Source organism: Dipodomys spectabilis, unplaced genomic scaffold (assembly GCF_019054845.1).
Source record: "Dipodomys spectabilis isolate Male_0828 unplaced genomic scaffold, ASM1905484v1 ptg000241l, whole genome shotgun sequence".
Lineage (NCBI taxonomy): Eukaryota > Metazoa > Chordata > Mammalia > Rodentia > Heteromyidae > Dipodomys > Dipodomys spectabilis.
Genome location: NW_024870918.1, coordinates 1,020,935 through 1,043,322, shown reverse-complemented (window position 1 = coordinate 1,043,322; position 22,388 = coordinate 1,020,935). Strand labels below are relative to the sequence as shown.

General features: G+C 39.7%; 1 protein-coding gene across 4 annotated transcripts in view; it reads right to left on the bottom strand.

The window, feature by feature from the left end:
• Glis3 (GLIS family zinc finger 3) overlaps positions 1 to 22,388 on the bottom strand; it is a 449,742-nt gene that overhangs the window by 418,589 nt on the left and 8,765 nt on the right. The window contains exons 2-3 of one of the 4 annotated variants that reach the window (XM_042699394.1): positions 19,940 to 19,970; positions 13,648 to 14,130 (exon numbers count right to left, since the gene is read on the bottom strand). The exons of 1 other annotated variant lie outside the window; for it this stretch is intronic. In XM_042699394.1, coding sequence (XP_042555328.1) covers positions 13,648 to 14,032 — 385 coding nt within the window. In that variant the 5' untranslated portion in view covers positions 14,033 to 14,130; positions 19,940 to 19,970. Of the gene's footprint in view, positions 1 to 13,647; positions 14,131 to 19,939; positions 19,971 to 22,388 lie in introns of those variants that run through there. 2 more of the 4 variants (XM_042699395.1, XM_042699397.1) reach the window with 2 other exon arrangements.

Sequence of the window (22,388 nt, the reverse complement as noted above, 5' to 3'; positions counted from 1 at the left end):
ACCTGACTGATTTAACCGAACTTCAGCTAATTCTGCACTGTGCTGAAAAGCTTATGTCACTACTTCACTGCCTTTGACTGTCATTCTTGGGCTCATTTTCACATTTAAATGCATACTTTATTATCACTTGTAATGCTTTTTAGATTTTCCTTGTCTTTCAGCTGGGAAATTATATTGATTTTTAATTAGGAGACATAAATAGACAATACTGTATTTTCTGTGTTTGAGAATAATAAAGAGGAACAGAAATAGGACTATAACAGGTAATGACTGTGGATATAAGCTATTCTACGTGTTCCCACATTCTTTATTGACAATGTCCTCTTTCTTCTCTTCCCTTTGTTTCCCAGTTCATTGCCCATCTTCTGACTCCAAAGAACTGGTCCCACATTTCTAATGTTGCTAAGAGCTGTCTTCTCTGGGGAATTATCTAAGAACATGGAAATCAATGCTGTTGCAGGACTGTGGTGACAGTAGAGTTAATACCCACTGTCCTACGCATGCCAAGATTATGAAATTTCAGACTCACTTCATTCATTTAACAAGCATTTACTAATGCTCACTGGGTCAAAGGATCTAGGAATGTAATATTTAACCAAATAGTCCCTGCTTTCCAGTAGTGGAAGAACCGAAGGATATATTTCAAATAGCAATACTTCAAACAATGAAAGCTGGCTTTCATGGGGACTGATGAGAAAACTTTATTTCATTAGATTGTGTTTATTATTCCTTATTTCTTCTATTTTAACTTGAGAGCATTTCAGATTTTTTTTTCACAATATCCATAAACTTTTGTTACTGCCCATGGCTGTTCTGCTATTCTAAAGATGACAGGAAAATGAAAAAAAAAATACCACTCTGAAACTTTGAATTTTAGGTGATCTGGTACTCATGGTGTGTGTCTGTGTGTGTCTATGTGCCTGTGTGTGTCTAAACTGGGCCATGGTACACATAATGGCAAGAAGAGAGGAGTAAAGAAATATCTGGGCAACAAAGTCCATAAGACCAGCAAAACACTGGACTGCAGGTGGGACTCAAGTGGTAAATCATTAGCCATGCACTAAAGCCAAGCAAGCTCAAGGTCCTGAGTTCAAAATGCAACCATAAAGTACAATGTATATCCAACAATATTAAGAAAACTGAGGGGAGGGATGGGTTGGCAGGGATGGGAAAGAAATGAAAAAAGGCCAACATTGATCGAGATGCACTGTATTCACAAACTGGTTTGCTGAATGGTAACTCTACACAATTACTTAAAAATGTGTGTGTGTGTGTGTGTGTGTGTGTGTGTGTGTATAACTTAAGATTAAAATCCCCTTTTATTTAAGCAAGTACAAAGTTCGTTGGGTCTCGAGCCTGCAGCCAAAGAATCTTGAACAAGTAACTTGGGGGAGTCAGTTAGATGCTACACAGGAAGCCGGGGTCTTGCTCAGTTGAATGTCCTGACTCATCCTGACAGAATACAGTAGGCGGATAAGAGGCTGCATTCTGTCCCCAGCTCTGCCTTGCCCTAGTCCTGTAAAACTGCCCAGTCGCTTCATCTCCCTAGGTGCTTAGATTTGGTTAACCTAATGACACACTTGTGGGATTCTTCTGAGAGGCCTTGGCGAGTTGTACCCTAGGTATATGGCTGAGCAACTCTACCTGATCCAAAATAGTGGCTCAAACATACACCACTTCTCTTTGTTTTTTTTTAATTACAATTATTTCTATCTGAAGCACCAAAACCACTATTTTAAGTAAATACCACAGGACACGTTTAACACAACACAAACACCTGCAACAATTTACTTGACAGTGGTTTCTCTGCTTCCGCTTTTCTGTTCTTTTCAAAACTAATAGGTAACAGACACAATACCACCACATGCAGTAGTGATTCTGCTGGGCATAATGAAGCTTTCAGGAAGTTTTTCTCAGTTGCCAAGAACCTGACCTTTGGATGCAAAAATTAACATGCCAACAAAAAAAAAAAAAGTATCTTTCTTCTAAAAGTATTTAGGTCTCTAAAGTCTGCAAGACATGGTTTAAAATGCCTGGTGACTCCAAGAGGAGTTCTTGAAGAAGTCCCCTTTAATCTTTCTAAGCTTCTCTTGATTTTTTTTTTGTGAAAATATGTACAGAGGGGTTACAATTACATGGGCAAGATAATGAGTACATTTCTTATCAAGCATTGTAGCCTCCTCCTTTGTTTCCCCTTCCCATCCCATCCTTCCCACCCCCTCCTGTTTTCAATGACAATACCTCTTAAATTAGTGAAGGATTCAATTAAGCTATGTAAAACTTGCTACAGTTTTACAACATAGAAAGTGTGAAATAATGAATAGCTAGTAGAAACTTATGAGCTCTACCTAATAATCTACTAAAAAATCACTCACTGGTTCCAATAGTTAAATTTATTATTAACTAATATGAAGCTGGCTCTAATCAACTAAGCTTGAACTACTTTACATTAAGGTGGATGGGTAAAATTCTGACTTGAAACACAAATTGAACTTCCCTAGAAAGGTAGGATAACCCTACATTCTACTTTGCCCAGGATAATTATATCTAAGCATAATTATGCATAGGTTCCCATTCATTCTTGGATGTGTCCTAGTGTCGATAATAAATTAGATGCTTTATCCTACCCAAACAGAGTGAAAAGCCTTCTGATAAGAAATGAACTCTTAAAATATTTTGCTTTATCTCAGTGTTATTGGTGGGGCTTTCATTTTTGCTTTCTAGTATTTGAACTGTTCTGAAAATCGTTTTTAGAGCCGTGGATCTACAAATCAAGTAGCATACACGCCACAATAACAAGACTTGAAATGATGAGTAAGCTGTATATGCTTGCCCTCAGACCACATGAATAACTAACTGCACAGTGGAAGGAACCCTCTCATACAGCAGCAGATGCTGAGGCCAGAGAGCTACACTTTGTTTGAAATCCAGGACTGGCATGACCCTGGTGGGTCACAATTACAATATATATTTTGGCATCAATCATCTTATTTGATCTAATGCAAATGTCATTTTCTGCTCCTATCTTACATACCAGAGATTTCCACCCAAGTGGTCACAATATAGAAAGCCAAGCAAAGGGGTTTGGATAGTATCCAATACTCACCCCATCTCCTTCGCCAACGTCCCCAATGGCAATATTCCCTGACTCATCTATCTGGTTCACTCTCATGTCTTTAGGTCTTTGTGTACAATTATGAACCCTGCTCTCCATCTCTCTCCTCACCTCAAGCCATGTTTGACTATCATTGTGACTTTGAAACCTAAGTAACAAGCCAAGGTGACCTGGGCACGCTACTGTTCCAGAGAAGGAAGTGAGGTCTACTGGTTCCAACCTGCCCACTGAGAATGAGCGTAAGATATTGTCCCCATTTAATAAAGGAAGGAAAGAAGCAAGAAGGCCAAGTAAGCCTAGCACAGGCTAGCAGAGCGACTCTGAACTGTGGTCTTCTGAGTCCAGTCTCCTCACTCTTTCTCCAGAAGCAATGGCTTCTCAAAAGACAGCTGCAAAGTACACCGTTAATTATTTAACTTGTGGAGAGCAAGGCAAAGTAAAATGATGTGCCCCTTACTTAAAAGGCAAAGATAGTTAGAAAGAGATTTTATTCCTCTTGAATCTCTCTCCATTTTGGGGGGGGAGGGGGTTATTTATTATTTAATATTAGGGATGGAAAATACAGATTCTCAAAGGTAGCCAAGAGCTTCACCCACACTGGAGCAGCATGGGACACCTGTGTCATGGAGGGCCTCCCAGGTCTCTGCCCAGAGCAAGGGCAACAGTGGGTACTGCGTGAGGTGGACAGCCAGTGGCCATGCTAAGAAGAGATGGGCCTCCACCTCCACCCGATCTAGCTTCCCATCCATTTTCTCCTACAAACCTCAGATTCAAAGACAGAGACAGTCACAGATCTTAACCACAGATCCAAACACTGAAAAGACAGCGACTACAGCAAACAAAGCCCCAAGTGCTGTGTACCTTTCTGGGCTCAGGACCCTACTGCGGCTGATCCTCACACTGCCACCGCACAGGCCCCAAACACAAGTCAACTGGGAGCTTGCTAACCATGCACATGCTGGTTCAGTAGGTCTGGGGGAGCCCCAAGACTGAAATTCTAACCTGTATCTGGAGAAACGCACAGGCCGTTGGTCCCACTGCCTGTCTTGGGGGCAGCATGCTCCGATGCCACGGGATCCATCTTTTAACTCACTTATTATGTCAGAGTCGATTACCTTACTTCCGTTGCTTTCATTCTTCAGATCAGGCAGCCATGAAAATAGCTATTAAATATAAGTAACCATTCATTGTGTCTTTAAAATGAGGTGAGTCAGAAGAAACAGAATCCATTCACATTCATGGTATCTGCCAGCCTGGGTTTAGAGACCTGATACAGACAGAGGTGAGGCAAGGTACTCCTGGCACACAGAGCTGTCTACACAAGACAAGGCTGCCTGGCTCGTCCTCAGATAGACAACACTGGGCCTGCCCAGAAGCACCAATTGTTGAGAATTGTCAAGTAATACTGTCCAAATCAGGAGCAAGCCTACAGATGGAAATGACAGCTAGTGGTTAAGAGTTCTTAAAGGCATACGCTTTCAGGAATAGTAGCAACCTTCCACTTGAATGGAATGGAATCAAGGTTTCTCAAAACATCTGTATTACGATATCACAGATCGTGGATTGCCTCCTTCAAAGAACTACATCACTGGCAAAGTGAACCTCCATCATGTCTTCATTCCCCCAATTATGAAGTCTCCTGCATCCTGGGATAGTACTGCCAACCAAACCCAGGCAGGAGAATCAATGTGGTTGCAAAGAACTGCACAAGTGTAAGGCTGATCCAGCTTGGCAACATTTTTAATACGTTGCAAGTGACAAACGGATGTTACATTTCAGTTTCACGTCCTTTACCATTTGTTGGGGTGGGGTAGGGTGGGGGATTGATGGTGTTAATGGAATTCACTTTTTTTTTTGTCCGTGGTGGGGCTTGAACTCTGGGCCTGGGCGCTGTCCCTCAGCTCCTCAACCCAACGCTAGCACTCTACCACTTGAGCCACAGCGCCACTTCCAGTTTTCTGAATGGTTTATTGGAGATAAAGAGTCTCAGGGACTTTTCCTACCCAGGCTAGCTTTGAACCACAATGCTCAGATCTCAGCCTCCTGAGTAGCTAGGATTACAGGCTTGGGCCTCAGGCGCCTGGCCACTCCATTCTTTTAAAGATTCAGTATGACCAGATTGGCCAACCATTTTACAACTGGAACAAATCGTATCTTTCATTCATAATGCTTGGAGGGGCTGAGAAGGTGGCTCAGTGGTAGAGCGCTTGCCTTGCATAATACTTGGAAATCCATCATCAATTTAATTCACACCAGCATCAATAAATCATACAAAGTATACCCTATATAGCCAAGGGAATAAGCAAAAGTAAACATTGTATTTTCACCTGCCTTGTTGGCCAGATTGAAATGAAAAGTCTAGCCACTTCAACTGGAAGGATGCCTTTGCTCAAACTGGTTTGGTTATTTTTGGAATCTTTTATGGAATATTAACTTTATTTGCTCCAATTCTTCAGGAAGCCACCTTGGAAGTGCAAGGAAATATAAATGATTAAAAAACAGAAGGGGAAATAAAAAGGAGGCCAAGTATTTTCTTTCTGCAACTTTCTTGAGCTAATTAGATATTAACTATATCTCATATCTCTTCCAACAGGAGAGGGCTGCAATATTGCTACTCTTCAGGGTGGTGAATACTGGTGTTAGCAGTCTTTTTTCATTGTTGTTTCTCCAAAGTAAAGGAATGATAGAGAAAAGTAACATTTTCCATTAGTAGCAATATTGATGCTGGAGCAGAGAAACAATGAAGCCACATGACCCAAGAGAGGAATCAAATGTCAACCTAAGCTCTTCATTACCACTAAGTGACTCAGCCAACCTCAAACAGTAAAAAGTAAATAATAAAAAATAAAACAACATAGTATTTAAAGTATGTTAATTTTTAGGCCTCCCAGGTTTGCACAATATATTATCTTTCTCATACAAGAGCTTTACACCAGCCTTAAGTGACACAAGAGTTTTTTAATCCCAATTAGTTTAGTGTTCTTTGTTGATATTATTCTGTTGTTGTTTTTTTCTGGCCAACAATAATGAATAACCCATAAACACTAATGAATAATTAAACCCTTTGTCTCCAAGGACAGCACAGCCCAACAAGAAATGTCAGAAGCCCTGAGGTAAAATAAAAACCTTTATAATGAAAATCTTCCCAGTTATATAGTCCACTGGGTATGGGGAATATAGAATTGTCTTAAATATTTAAATAGTTATGTCAAATGTGCTTAAAGTAAGATCATAAGACTGATTTCCCAGATGCTTTGAAAAATGTGTTTCTACCAGTCTAATTACAATAAGAGATTGTTGGAACAGGAAGTAGGGAGATGTTGTTATTGGTACAACAGGACTAGGCTCCTCTGCTCACAAGTTCCAGCAAGGCTAGTAAGATGCCAATTGAGAATGTATTTCATGGCCCTTAGTGGCTCAGATAAACAGCAACACTTATCTCATTAAAACCTTATATGAAATAAGCAAGCAATTTTAAAAATAATTTAAAATAATTAAAAAGATAATTTCTACTACCTTAACCTAAGAGTAATCACAATGATGCTACTAAGAAATATGTAAAAAGGAAGAACACAGAATATTGTCTCTGGAGGAGGGGAGGCTTGATGCTAATACTGAGACTTAAACTTATACTCTCTCTTGGCATTTTTACTCAAGCCTGGTGAGCTACCACTTGAGCCACACCTCCATTTCTAGACGTTTTTGCTGGTTAATTGGAAATTAGTGTCTGATGAACTTTTCTGTCCAAGCTGGCTTTGAACCCCAATCCTTAAACTTCAGCCTCCTGAGTAACAGCTAGGATTATCAGCCACCAACAAATGGGCTTCAAAATATTGTATTTTAGTGGCAAAATGTTCTTTTCGTCCAGTGTATTTCCTAAGCTGAAAAGCAATGACACCCCAGAATCAACTAGAATACTTGTTAGGAGAAATACCCTTTCACATCTGTTTCTAAACATCTAGAGACAGGGAAATGGACTGTGTGGGAAGAGAGTTCCAGGAATGAGGCTGGGAGTTCCAAGAGTCCACAAGTAAGTCTCTAACATCTTACACCTTGAAAGCAAGAAAGTACCTAATGGGAACAGGTTTTTTAAAAAAATAGGCAAAGTGGGTGCCTGTAATCCTAAGCTATTTAGGGGGCTGAGATCTGAAGATCTTGGTTCAAAGTCAGCCCGGGCAAGAAAGTCCATGAGATTCCTATCTCCAATGAACCACAAGAAAACCAGAAATGGCGCTGTGGCTCAAGTGGCAGAGCACTAGCCTTGAGCTGAAGAGCTGAGGGACAGCATCCAGCCCCCAGCTCCACACCAACAAAAAACAAAAAAATATAGGCAAATACAGTCTGTATTTGTCTATGCATCAAAGGTGATGAATGATAGCTGAGGATATCAGAAAAGAATTAATGCATCTACAACCAATGAGTCTCAAAAAGAAACAAGAGAAACTCCTCTTTCCAGTGAAACTCAGCTAAATAAAAACAAAGAGATAATAAAACTCCCCAGAAATCTTTTATCTTCCTATCAACAAGATGGAAATCGATTCAGACAAGGATCATCGTTGGAAGCTGCGAAAGGTTATTGAACAGGATATTGCATAAGCGTAATGATTAATTTGGAAAGAGAAGTGTCCTTCACCATGCAGTAATCTGGAGCCACTGCCTACCCAGGCGATTCAATGTGGCATCGCACACATTTGAGGACAAAGAAGCAACCGGTGCTTCTTGATTCTGCAGACTTTCTAAGACATTCAGGACAAAAGAATGAACACTGCTTAAGAAATACTTAGTCAGTATAAGATGATGCTAAGTGAAATAACTCCAAGACATGGAAAGATGAAGATTTCCTTTGTTGTTGTTGTTGTTGTTAATGTGCTATGTGATTCTTTTTTCTTTTGTGTTTTTGTTTTTTGTCAGTTATGGGGCCTGAACCCTGGGCCTGGGCTCTGTCCCTCAGCTCTTCAGCTCAAGGTTAGCGCTCTACCACTTGAGCCACAGTGCCAATTCCTGCTTTTTCTGCTTATGTGGTACTAAGGAATTGAACCCAGGGCTTCATGCATGGAAGGCAAGCACTGTTCCACTGAGCCACCTTCCCATCCTTTTGTGTTTTTTTGTTTTTTCCCCTGTGGTTTATCCCACTGCATTTGATGCTGGTACCCTGGGTATTGTATACATGTTTATCTGAATTAGGGAAGGGAAGAGGGACAACAAAATCTTGCGACCAAGGACAAAGGATGGACCAATGCAACAGCAATACTGACGAGACACTATGATGGAAATGAACTGTACAATTTGGGGGGGATGGCAGCAAGGGAAGTGGGAGAAAAATGGGGGGTAACAAGTTCAGCAAGAAATGTACTCACTACCGTACTTATTTAACTGTAACCCCTCTGTACATCACTCTGAGAATAAAATTAAATTAAAAAAATAGTTTACGTCAGGATTGGCTACTTAAGTAGCGCTAGCTGGATGAAGCTCTTCTTTACGGGGGCACGTTTGGAAAGATGTGTCTTTTTTGTTTGTTTTTGGTCGGTTGTGGGGCTTGCACTCTAGGCCTATGCACTGTCCTGAGCTCTTCAGCTCAAGGCTAGTGCTCTACCACTTGAGCCACAGTGCCACTTCTGGCCTTTTCTGTTTATGTGGTGCTGAGGAATCGAACCCAGGGCCTCATGCCTGCAAGGCAAGCGCTCTATCACTGAACTACCTTGCCAGCCCCAAGACACATCCTGTCTATCTTTTCCCCTTCTTCCTTCCTCCTTCAGTCTTCTCTGTGATACGGCAACCAAAAGGAAAGAGCTAACTCAATCCTTACGTAACAGAGATATTAGTCAACTGTATGCTTCTTAGGAGGCTCCCCCTAGAAATTATCCAGCGTTCCAGTCAGATGTTTGTCTGTGTGACAATGCTTAAGAACCTAAATTCTCTGCACAAAACTCTATTATATCCCACTGAGTTAAAACAATCACTCTCAAGACTCAAAATATGCACTTGTTTAACCACTATGTAAATTATACCTTATCCTGAATCAGTGATGCCGCCACTATAAGTCATTTTATTTGTTTGTTTGTTTGTTTGTTTATTTATTTGGGCCTGGTCTAGGGGTTTGAACTCCAGGCCTGTGTACAATTACTGACAATTAGCTGGGCTTTTTTATTTTTATTTTTGCCCCAAACTGGCACTCTATCACTTGAGCCACAGCTCCATTTCTAGCTTTTTTGGCGGAGATAAAAAGAGTCTTCACAAACTTTCTTGTCTGGGCTGGCTTTGAACTACAACCCTCAGTACTCAGCCTCTTGAGTAGCCAGGATTATAGGAGTGAGCCACCAGCCACCCAGCTTATAATGGTTAATTTTATATGTGATCTTGACTTGGTCACACAAGTCAAAATGATGAAACATTACTCTAGGTGTTTCTTTCAGGTATTTGGGGATGAGCTGAACATTTAAATCATGACACTGAGTAAGACAGATCACCCTCACTAGTACAAGTAAGCCTCATCCACTTAGCTGAAAGGCCTAATCCACTAAGTAAGGGTGAATTCTTTTCTGCATGATTGCCTTTGGATGGGAACACTGCCTTTTTAATTGGCTTTGAACTCAAAGTGAAGCACAGGATCTGGGTCTCAAGCCTGTCAGCCTTTGGACAGAGACTACACCATGAGCTCTCTTGATTCATAGGCTGTCATACTCAAATTGGAATTAAAACTATCCCTTCTCCAGGGTCTCCAGCTTGCTAACTCACTCAGAGGATTTTTGTAACCTGTCAGGCCTCCATAATCCCTTAAGCCAATTCTTTGTAATAAATCTCTTTATTTCTACACATATATGGATACACATAGGCAAATATATACATATAGATCCCTTCAGTTCTAATTTTCTGCAGAACTTCATCAAGTATACGGAGTTACACATTCAACCCATGTCCTCATGACAAGGTTGAATTCCTGGGCCAATTATTCGTGTTTCTTCATCTACCTACTACTTTTTTTCTCTCCAGCTTCATCTCTTCAAGTAGTGTCTGTACCCCAAACCCATGTGGAACCAGGCCAAAGAAAGTTCATTAAAATCTCTCCCCTCCAGAATGCTCTTTTCACCCCACTCAGAGTAAGTTTAAAACAGTCCCTCATAGGCACACATGCTAGGCACAACACCAGGATGGGCATCACGCACAAGTGCAAGGCTGGGCACCACTCTTCAGAGGTTCTAATCTTCTACAAGGTTCAACCTGGCAAGTAGTGTGGACAGAAAAACCTCTGTGCCTCCCTATCATAGGAGCAATCAGTATACTTTATGTGCTAACTGCACATATATTTATCTGAATTCTCCAACATCCCTAAGGCAAGGGCAGGATTTCATTGGCTAACGTATCACCAGACCAGAGGCTCACTCATAGTATACGTTCAGCAATTATTTGTTGAGTAAATAATCAGATGAACTTCAAACAGTCCCACATCATCAGTTATTGGCTTAATTTAAAAACTGTCAACCAAGAGCACTTTCTTTGGAGTAAGAGATATTTTCTGGGATTTGAATACACAGCATTTTATTTGCAAGTACCTACTCTACCACTTGAGCCAAGCACACAGCCCTTTTTTGCCTTATTTTTTTAATAGGGGCTTGTATTTTTGCCCACTTAGTCCCAGCCCTAATTCTCCTATTTATTTCTCCCAGAAAGATGGTATACAGACATGTTCCATCACACCCAACCTACTGGTTGAGATGAGTCTCTTTTAACTTTTCAGCTTTGAACTAAGGTCCTCTTGTTTTCTGCATCCCCAGTAGCTAAGATTACAAGCCAAAGCCATTTTGCCTGGCTTTAAAAAAAAAAAAAAAGGTTTTGTTTTGTTTTTCTAATACTGGGTATTAAACTCAGAACCCTGCACTTGCTGGGCAGTCATACTACCACTTGAGTTATACCTCCAGCGTAGTTTTTATATTGGTTATTTTTGAGGTAGAGTCTTATTTTATGCCCAGGCCAGCTGAGATGCGATTTTTCCTACTTGTGCTTTCCCTATATGTTGCTAAATGATGACAACCATGTGCCACTCTACCCATGTGCCATGGGCTGGAACAGAATCTTGCAATCTTCTTTTTTATTCTCACTGGCCTCTAACTGCTATCCATCAACCTGTTCCTCCCATGTGGCTGGATGAGAACCCTGAGTTACCACTCTTGGCTGAGATCTGTAAGGAACATATTCAGCCACTTCTGTATCATCAACCACTGATGGTAACCCCAAGGTATAAGACTGAGAGGAATAATCAATATATCTTCAGTTCCTTCTCTGTGCTAGGCAAGCCCCAACCATGCAAGTCCAGAAGCAAGTAGTGTAAGGGAGCAAGCTGAGCAAAGATCCAAAAAAACCATGGAAGAATCAGGAAGCAGACCCACTTTTCTCAAGCATTCCAAAGTGTACTGACCCTAAAAGTTCACTTAAGTATCTGAAGCATATTTTTAACCATGATTATAATTATAGCCACTTCGAATCACCATCAAAGTAATATTCCCAAACTCTGCTTGGCTACTGCCCGGAAGTTTCTTATTCCTTCTAGATCTTAGTTCTCTTAGCAGTTAATCAACCATAGCATACGGCTCAGGAGCTGCTGTAAACAATAACTGAGACAATGCACTGGAGATCACTCAACACTCTGCATGACACATGCTAACTGATGAGACAATAAATGCAAGTTATTAATATTATAACTGCAAAGGCAGATTTGCAAACACAAGCGAATCTATAGTTCACTAGTAAGGCACGAGCTGAAAGATTTTACTAGATCGTAGCCTCTTCAAAATTCAAATCCCCCCAACTTTGAGATTAAGGAATTTAGCTTGCTGTGTGCCATGAACACAGCAACCTAACAATAAGAGAATGATTTTGGGGTACTCTTCTCAGGGAAATCTTTTCCTATATTAAACACCACTACTTCTAAGAAATAAAACACCCTAATGCCAAACCTAAACCCAATGTATATAAATTAAAAGAAGAAGAAAAAGAAATTTAAAACTACATATAGGCTAAGTGTTATTTAAAAAAAAAAAACTCCCCATTTATACAACTCCACGCACAGAATTACAGTTAAAAACTCTCTTTGCCTGATATAAAGCATTATTCACTCTACATTAATTGGGTGGATGGATATTTGGAGGGCTGCAAGTACTTCTACTTAATAATATAAGCACTTTTAATATAAACATAGGAAGGCTGATTAGATAGCTAAAATAGCTGGTACTCATGGCATCTGCCTACCATCCCAGCTACCATGTGAAGCATCAATGTGTGAAGCATGAACAGTAACATGTGGTACAGACTGGCCGGGTGGGGGGAGAGGGGATGGTGGGTCTTGTGTCAAAAATAACTAGTGTAGCCAGGCACCAGTGGCTCGTGTCTGCAATCCTAGCTACTCAAGAGACTGAGATCTGGTAGTTCCAAGCCAGCCTATGAAGAAAAAGTCCTCAAGACTCATATCCAATTAAGCACCAAAAAAAAAGCCAGAAGTGGAGCTGTGACTCAAGTAAGAGAGCATTTTGCCTCAAACAAAAAAGCTCAGGGACAATGCCTAGGCCTTGAGTTCAAACCCCAGTACCACCAAAGGATCGCAGAAGTGTACTCTTTTTACTTAACGAAGGTCTATTTTACATGATATTTAGGTTCTTTCTCTTTCTAGCCTAAACAGTTACCATCCGCAATAGAATTTCAGCTTCTTTCTATAGCACATCACCCAAATAATTTGCTATTCCCAATAATTGTTCTTTAATTTAAAATCAATCGAACATTAATGGGTTAAAATCATGTTCTCTCTCTCCAAGTCCTACTAACCAGGTTTCTAGTTCCCCTAATTACAAAATACATCTTTTCATTTTTCTTGCTGGGGAGGTAGCTCAGTGGTAGAGCTCTGGCCTTGCATGTGCATGGCTCAGAGTTCAATCCCTTGTACTGGAAAAAAAAAAAAAAAGTTATGCCCTTTTCTTTCAGCTTGTTTCCCTCTTCTTACTAACTACATTATAAAAATGATAGTTTCACTCTCAAAATAATCATCTTTCTTACCATTTACATCACTGATTTCTCATTTTGTTGGTCATTAAAATGTCTTCCTTTTCTGATCCTTTCCCTTCCAAACCCCATCATTCTTCTATTACTTCTAATAGGAGCATAAATGACCGTTCTAGTCACCTCCTTCTTTCATGGCCTGTAAAATCCACTCCCCAGTGAATCAGAAAGAGCTTAGTGCCCATAGGGGAGGAGAGACCTGTCTAAATTTGCTTGTGTTCTTCTTTAACTACCATCCTCTGCCTCCATAGAACTGATCTTTCTGTCTTAACCTTCCACTCTCTTTCACAGATCACCAAAGTGCCACACACCTTGGTGGACAAACATGGCATTTACCTAGAGCTACCCCCGCTTTACCACACAAGTTAGGTATCATAGTGAGACCATACACCTTGACTCTGATATTTTATATGTTTTCTATAGCAACTACTGGCAAACAGTTTTTAAAAAGCTTCCACTTTTAAAGGATCCCAGAAATATAATCCTACCTTTCCCAGGATTTGGAGGAAAAGGACTTCCACACTCTTGCTGCTTTGGCTTTAAAGTATGTGACCCTGACATGCCTCCAGCCTGGGTGACCTGGAATCGTGGTTTCCCATTGGTGAGCACTTGTCGCCTGGGGCTCAGGGCAGGTAGATGGATGGGGCTCTCAGCCACGTTGTTCTGAGAAGCCATCCCTCCTCCCGAGGACATCTTGAGATGGAAGTTGCTAGCAAGGCTTCCAAGAGCAGGACTTGGTGTGCTGCCATAGGACAAAGGACCAGGAGTCCCTGAATGGGCTCGGATGGGAGGAATATGCTGGCCACTGACCATCCCAGGCCCCTGTGTTCCTGGTGTCCGGTGGAGACTCATGCTGCATGACCTCCCATTCATTCTGAAAAACCTGCAGCCAGGATGCTCAAATCTTCAGTGGTACTAATGACTCCTTTCAGGCAAAGTCCAATAAGTTATCCATGGTGTGGGTTCTTAGCCTGTTTAAAAAAAATAAATGCAGGCATTTTAAAAGTAAAAAATGAAAAGAAGGTTTAGTGCGTTTTCAACTCATATAGTGAGTTTTCTTTCATACCAGGAAGAAAAGAAGCAATTGTAGTTAGCTAAATGGCCTTTTACATAGAACAAGGTCATCAAATACCCAGCTCCCTGGCAAGTACTCTCCCTACTGCATTCACAGTAGACATGGATTATGGATTGCTGCATTGTTTTGCTTGACACTGAGCCCTTCTCAATATGGTGCTCTTGGCTACTACTACCAATCTACCACTGCCAACTTGCAAAACAAAACTTATTTCACTCCCCTAAAGATCTGCCTGCACTAGTTCATTCTTACTATAGTGGGTCTTGGGAAATCCCCAAACTCCAAAACCCCAACCTTCATGAGCAATGAGACCCATCTTTCAAAGGCCCCAATAAACATCCACAAAATAGGTTTGGCTTATAAATGAGGTAACAATAACTGGGGGGGGGGGGGCGGTGGGAAGGCCTATGATTTTCACTCTAAGTGCAATCTTTTCACAATCTTTTCAATTTACAAAAAAAAAATACAACTTGAAGTTTAAGAAGATTACAAAGGATTTAATAATATATATTTTTATTATTATGCTTTGATAGTCGTGGGGTTTGATTTGGGGGCCTGAGTGCTATCCTGGAGCTCTCTGTGCTCCAGGCTAGCACTCTACCACTGAGCCACAGCTCCAGTTCCAATTTTCTGGTAATTAATTGGAGATAAAGAGTCTCAGAGACTTTCCTGCCTAGGCTGGCTTTAAACTGCAACCCTCAAATCTCAGCCTCCTGAGTAGCTAGGATGTCCGCCATGAGCAGTAATATATCTTTATATTTAAATGTCCTCAGCAGCTTTAGAATCTCGATTCCATACTGAAACCAAGTTACAAGTATGTAAACAGAGTCAACACCACCAATATTCTAGCTTTGGTTAATGTCCCAATAAAGGTGAGAAAGCTAATGTCTGATGCACAGAACAGAGTGTTTCAAAGGGTGAGCTGTTCCCAGGTGTTCACAGTATAAGACATCATACTGCTCATTAACCATACTCTCATGAAGCTTCCTACAGGAGAAAATAAAGTACAGGCGCAACCACAGGATGCCATCACCTATCCACATGCACTGAAGTCAGTACTCCAGGGTTCTGAATCATGAAGGAAAGCTCCTTCCTCTCTTACTCAAAGTCATACAACGAAGTAACCTACTATAGCAGGACCATTACTGCAAAAGTATAATAAATACATTCACAATCTGTCTTGGATAGAGACGTGATAGTCATGGAAAGAAGCCAAGGCTAACTAAACACAGGAAATACAGACACAGTACAGAGTAGTAGCATTTAAATATTCCCAGTGGGTTGAGACCTACTTTTTCCATATGATCCACTTTAAGGTCTTAGACAAATATTGAACTCCAAAATAACTGACTCATAAGTCATCAAAGGAAAACTATCAAGGAAAGGAAAAGTTTTTTACATAGAATTTTCTTATCATTCTATGTGGTATATATACACAATGGAATTCTATGCCTCCATCAGAAAGAATGACATTTCCCCATTTGTTAGGAAATGGAAAGGCTTGGAAAAAATTATATTAAGTGAAGTAAGCCAGGCCCAAAGAAACATAGGTCCCATGGTTTCCCTTATTTGCAATATCTAGTATAGGTATGAGTCAAGCGGAAAAAGTCAGATAATGTGATGTTAGGAAAACAAAACCTCAAATATGTATTTTAATGTTTTTGTTTCTTTCATGCATGTGTTTCTAACGCATTTATAAGATTATTTCTTTGTTGCTTTGTATGTCCCTCCCCCACAGTATAACCCCCGCTTTCACTATATTTGATGTCAATATAACATGTGGAGGAGATGGGGACAAACAAGTCGTTTAAGGATTCAGGTGGACCTGTTGCAACAATGAGAAGTACAAAATGTCATGTCAAAACCAGCTTTACAATGTCGGTGGGGGGGGGGGGTATGATTGGTTGGGAGGGAGGGGGGAGGCTGGGAAGGGAGGTGAAGGGTAAGCAAAGGAGGAGGCTGCAATGCTTGGTAAGAAATGTATGCATTATCCTGCCCATGTAATTGTAACCCCTCTGTACAGTATGTTACAGTATGTTCTCAAATAAAATAAAATAAAATTTAAAAAAAAAAAAAAAAAAAAAGAATTTTCTTATCATTCTAGGAAATCTAAACGAGTGATACTGCAAGTCAAGTGCTCATTGCGCCTTCTGAAAAGTTTTACCTGTGGGACTTTGTTGAGGAACTTCAAAAGTAATTAACAGCTGGGTGCCAGTGGCTCACACCTATAATCCTAGCTGCTCGGGAGGTTGAGCTCTGAGGATAGTGGTTTGAAGCCAGCCTACGCAGGAAAGTCCATGAGATTCTTATCTCCAGTTAAGCACCCAAAAAGTCAGAAGTGGAGCTGTGGCTCAGATGGTAGAGCACTAACTTTGAGGAAAAGAAGCTCAAGAATAGCACCTAGGCTCTGAGTTCAAGCCCAAGACTGACACATATACATGCAAAAAAAGTCATTGAACAACATAAAATTAAAAATGTTATTTTTGTCAACTCTCTGTTTTGCTAAGGATTCTATCAGTCTATGGTACTTAACACTGTCATTTTCTCTAGTCTTAAAAGACTCTCAGTAGTTCTATCAGCTGTCTCCAGACTACCCTTCTCACCATTACAGTCCTTTCTAAATGGACAAGTAATTCCAAGTTATCCAAACATGCACGGTTGACGTTTGTTTATGGAGCAGTATGATATAGACCTTACTTCACTTAATATAATTAAGTCAGACCCAAAGAAACATAGGTTTGCATGTGTAATAATTAGAACGTGCCTCTAAATCTACAAGTAAACCCAATGTATACTAAAAGACAAAAAAACTTCACGTGCATATGCGAAATTAAACAGAACTCTAAACAGTCACACAATGAAACCAAAGGAGGATATTCTTAGGAAAGGACTTACAACAGCTCAATAGCTACGTGCACAAGATCATACAAAATGGTTTATTGACACGAACTCCAAGAACCGGAGACCGAAGGTTTTTTATTTTACTTTCTGTGGGATTTTTTTGTTTTTCCCCTTTTGTCGCTGTTTTTTTTTTTTTTAATTTCCCTGCCTTTTGTCTTGTATGTAAGTTAAGTGTATCTGATTTGGAGAGGGGAAGGAGAACACAGAAACAGAGGGACACATGGTGAACAAATGCAGCAGTGATACTCACTAGATACTATGATGAAAATGAACTATATAACTTAGGAGGAAGGGGGGACAGTTGGGAAAATACTGGGAGAAAATGAGGGAAGGGGTGACACTGTTCAAAAAGAAATGTACTCCAGACTTAACTTATATAACTGTCACCCCTCTGTCATTACCTTTACAATAATTTTTTAAATATAGACTTTGATACTAAACCTGTTATAAGCCTGATCCCACACACATAACACCACCACTGGAAAAATTCCAATGCCTTTTCTGTTGTGTGTATGTAGAAGAACTCAAGTGTGCAGCCAGCCAGTCTGCTGATTCACTCATTCAGTAAAAATCTCTTAATGTCTTTATGCTTTGCCAGAGAAAATCGTCCATCTATTTTTCCACTCATTGATAAAATGGTGTCATATGAGTTCTCTGAACCCTGCAGAGAAAGCACTTATTCAGTACTCACCAAAAAAAGAGAGAAAGAGAGAAAAACCATAGAAATATGTCCTATTGGCAATTTTTTGAAAATGAATAATTGTCTAACATGACTGGAAATTTGAGTCACCGGAATGATGGCTCAAAAGTGACACGCATCTGCAGATTGACAGACTGTACCCATTTCTGAAGTGTTTTTTTTTTTTTAAGAAGAGAGTTACTTTTGGCAACAACATATATACAAACAGGAATCCTCATCAAAAATTTGGACTACAACACCTGAATACTTAGCATGAGTCTCGATCATTAAGGAGGTCAATCAATCTACAAGAAGGAAAAAAAGTGCTGAGGACTTAATTATCAGACATACCTCTGCTGGTCTTGCACTGGTGTCTTGTTTTTAAAATAAATTTTAGTCTTACTTTAAATAGCTTTTAAAGTAAAAACAACAAAATGTACTTAACATTCATTACTAAGAAAACAGCAAAGTGATTAATGCTATATGCAAATATGGCTTAGTGGGCAGAGTGCTTGCCTAGCATGCATGAAGCAATGGATTTCGATTCCTCAGTACCACATAAACAGAGCCACTGTGGCTCAAGTTGTAGAGTGCTAGACTTGAGCAAAAGAAGCTCAGGGACAATGCCAAGTTCAAGCCCCAAGACTGACACAAAAAAGGAAGGGAAGGAGGGAGGGAGGGAGGAAAGAAAGACAAACCAAAAGTCTATGAGCAGAGCAAAACCAACCCTGAGATAAAAAGAAAACTCTATGTGAAAAAAAAAGCCTAAAATTCCAGTTTTCACTTAATTGTGCCAATAGCTTTTTCAAGTGGGAGATAGTAGAGGTAAAAATCAATTTTGCTTACTTGTATTTTTGACACAATTTAGTTGCCCTATGATTGAGATTGGATTCTAAATCTACTTGGTAAAAATAAAATAAAATAAAAAACAAAAAGGAATAAACTACTCAGTTTCACCAAAGATATATGGCTCCAAGAGTGAAAAGAACACTCAAAAAGTCAAGATTTCTGTTGGGTGCCAGTGGTTCATGCCTATAATCTTAGCTACTCAGGAGGCTGAGATCTGAGGATCGAGGTTCAAAGACAGCCTGGGTAGAAAAATCCCTATGGGATTCTTACCTCTAATTAACCTCTCAAAAACTGGAAATGGTGCTGTGGTTCAAGTGGTAGAGTGCTAGCTTTGAGCATAAAGAGGCTTAGGGACAGAGCGCCTAGGCTCTGAGTTCAATCCTCACAACAACAACAAAAAAGTCAAGATGTCCAAGTTCTATTTGTGGCAAATCATTCCCAATTATTCCGGACTGAGTTTTTCACCCATAAAAAGATTGAGGAGGTTGAACATAATAAGCACTTTGGTCTCTTGATATTCTGTTATTCCAGAGAATTTAAATCAGGACAATTATTTTTAAAAATACGCATATAATTAAGAATGATTAGTAGATTCTGTAAGTACAGTACTTAAGTCTATGAGAGTTGGGTAGAATTGAAAACAAAAATAGTAGTGCCTTCTACCAGTTCCATTAAAACAATAGCAGATAGAGGACTCTCCTGTCAGCATATGCAAAAAGACAGCATTAGTCAGTAAAAATAAATTTAGGATTAACTTTACACTTTTCCATAAAAGTAAATTCACAACTAATTAGTATAGCTGGTAGAATTCTATTGGAAGAGCCTCTTTATACGGAGAAGCTTAATTGAATTCTCCAGCCTTTTCTCTTGTCTTTCACCTAACAACTCCACCCAAGGCAACCAAGACCAAAAAGAAGGAAAGAAAAAAGTGAAGAGGGGAGAGGAGGGAAAGAAAAGAATAAAGAAGAGGAGAAAGTGGGAGAAGAACACCCAAAAGTAAGAACTCCAGGTATTTTAGATCTGATATATTGGCATACTTAAGATTTTTGTATCTTGATGGCTCACAATGAAAATGTTCATTCTAATGAATCAACACCAGAACTAATAAATCTTTCCCTCTGACTGCTTTTAAACTCTTAAAACACACACCTGTAAATCAAGTCAGAGAGGAAATGACTTAACCTGAAAGGAAACGAAGGCACAAACACATTTAATAATTCCACTCATTTTTCTGGAAAAGCTTGACTTTCATCAAAACATAAAATCATGACTCTACCTTCTACCCAAGGCTCCAGCCATTGCTCCTCCTGGATTAAGAGATTAAACAAATGAAAGCAATGTTAACTCATCCATTCAAGAACATTCCAAAAGCACAATTTCCATAATGTCTATTTACAGCCGAAGGCCCTTTCTTAGTAAATATCATTAATAGACTCATCTAGAGTCATAATTCATCTGATGAGCCAGTTAATTATTAATTTTCATACATCATTTCATTTCCTTAGGCTACATTTAGCCTTTGTTACATTTTCCACTCCTTCTGTCAGGAGCATTTCTCTCATCCTGCAGAGAAAACCTTTATAATAAGACACACAATATGCCAGTCAAAAAGCAAACTACTTCTATGTCTGTTTCATATACATACACCACCTAAGCCATCTAAAAGAGAGTTCTTCTTGATTCTTTTCGTGTTGCCCCTTCCAGTTAATGAGTGCATAATTTCATTAGCACTGCCTTTTCAACCTCATTGCCTGGATCATTCATAGGAAGAACTCCTCCTGTTAACACTTTTGTAGCCAGCAAAATATAGAAATGAAAAACCTATCGATAGGTAATGTAAGTCATTGGCATGCACGGCTGCAGTGTGAAGCACATTTTGCAATTCAGTCAAGGACAGATAGAGCTGAATGTTCTTAGATCCCAAGAGTTCATTTTAATAAGCAGGATGTACCTTGTCCTAACACAGGTGATTGCCTCCTCAGAAAAGACTGTATAAACAAAAACCAATCATGTAAGGCATTTTATTGGCAACAATATAAACACAGCTATATTAGATGTCACCAATAAATCAAAATTATTCTTGTCTGCAATTTTAACAAGAGGAAAGTGCAAACATGTGCTTGGGACGCTGGAGACTATTGTGGAGGAAATGTATTGAATATTGAATATACACAATATTTCTCTAAATTGAAACTAGATGCTCATATTATGGTAGATTAACCCACAACTCATAACCCACAACTCATAAGTTTATCCAGTGAAACTGACCAATTCTAAGAGCTGATCAAAGAAGATATACAAAAACAGTTAACTCATCATTATTAAAATGTAGAGTAGAAAATTTAAAAGGTTTTGCCCAAACCCAAAAGCACACCATCTCTGAATATCTAAAATGCTATTTATTGAGACAAATTCTATAGGAAATGGAAACATGGGTTTTTTTTGTGGTTGGTGGTGGTGGTGATGGTGTATGTTTTCGGTTTTTGTTTTGTTTGTTCTTTTGTCTGCTTTTGGAAAGGGGGCAAGGTGTGGCACAGAAATGAAGAGAAGGGTAAACAAATACAGTCTTGGTATTCAGACACTCGGCAGATACCGTAGAAAGTGAACTATCCAACTTGTGAGCAGGGACGAGAGGGAAACTGGGAGAAAGCAAACAAAAGAGAGAGATTGTCCAAGAAGAAATATACTCTTAGCCAGGCACCAGTGGCTCACGCCTATAATCCTAGCTACTCAGGAGGCTGAGATCTGAGGATCACGGTTCAAAGCCAGCCCAGGCAGAAAAGTTCATGAGACTCTTATCTCCAATAAACCACTAGAAAACCGGAAGTGGCACTGTGGCTCAGGCGGTAGAGTGCTCACCTTGAGCTGAAGAGCACAGGGACAGCACCCAAGCCCAGAGTTCAAGCCCCACGACCAACAAAAAAGAAAAGAAAAGAAAAGAAAAGAAATACCTGGCACAGGTAGCTCACACCTGTAATTCTAGCTACTCAGGAGGCTGAGATCTAAGGATCACAGTTCAAAGCCAGCCTGGGCAGAAAAGTCTCCATGAGACTCTTATCGCCATTTAACCACTCAAAAACCAGAAGTGGAGCTGTGGCTCAAAAAGTGGTAGAGTGCTAACCTTGAGCAAAAGAGCTCAGAGGAGACATGCCCAGGCCCTGGGCTCAAACCCCACAAACAGCACAAGAAAAAAAAGGAAATACACTCATTACCTGACTTATAAAACAGTAACTCCTCTGTGTATCACATTACTAATAAATCACATTTTAAAAATAAGTAAAAAATAAAGATTCCACCCAAGAGCTAGCATGTGTATAGATTTTTACTCCACTATTCTCAAGGTCTCACTTTGGTAATTGTATTATCATATTTATTCTGAACACTAACATGTACAGATGGTACTCAAGCAATATAATCAACAGTAAAATAAAATCAAAGAGAGTTACACTAATTAAAAAATAAGACAAATTAGTGTTCCCTCCAGAGATTACAGATCAGTCTTCAAAAGACCTCTCAGAAAAGATAATACATTAAATATTATGGTTTCCACCGCATATAACCCTGACTTTCATTTATCTGTGGCTAAAGCTAATTAAAGATAGATCCATGTTAACATTTTAAATGTTTTGTTGTTATTATAAAAGTGATGTACAGAGGGGTTTCAGTTACGTAAGTCAGGGAACTTGTATATTTCGTTTGGAAACGTCACCCTATCCTTTGTTCTC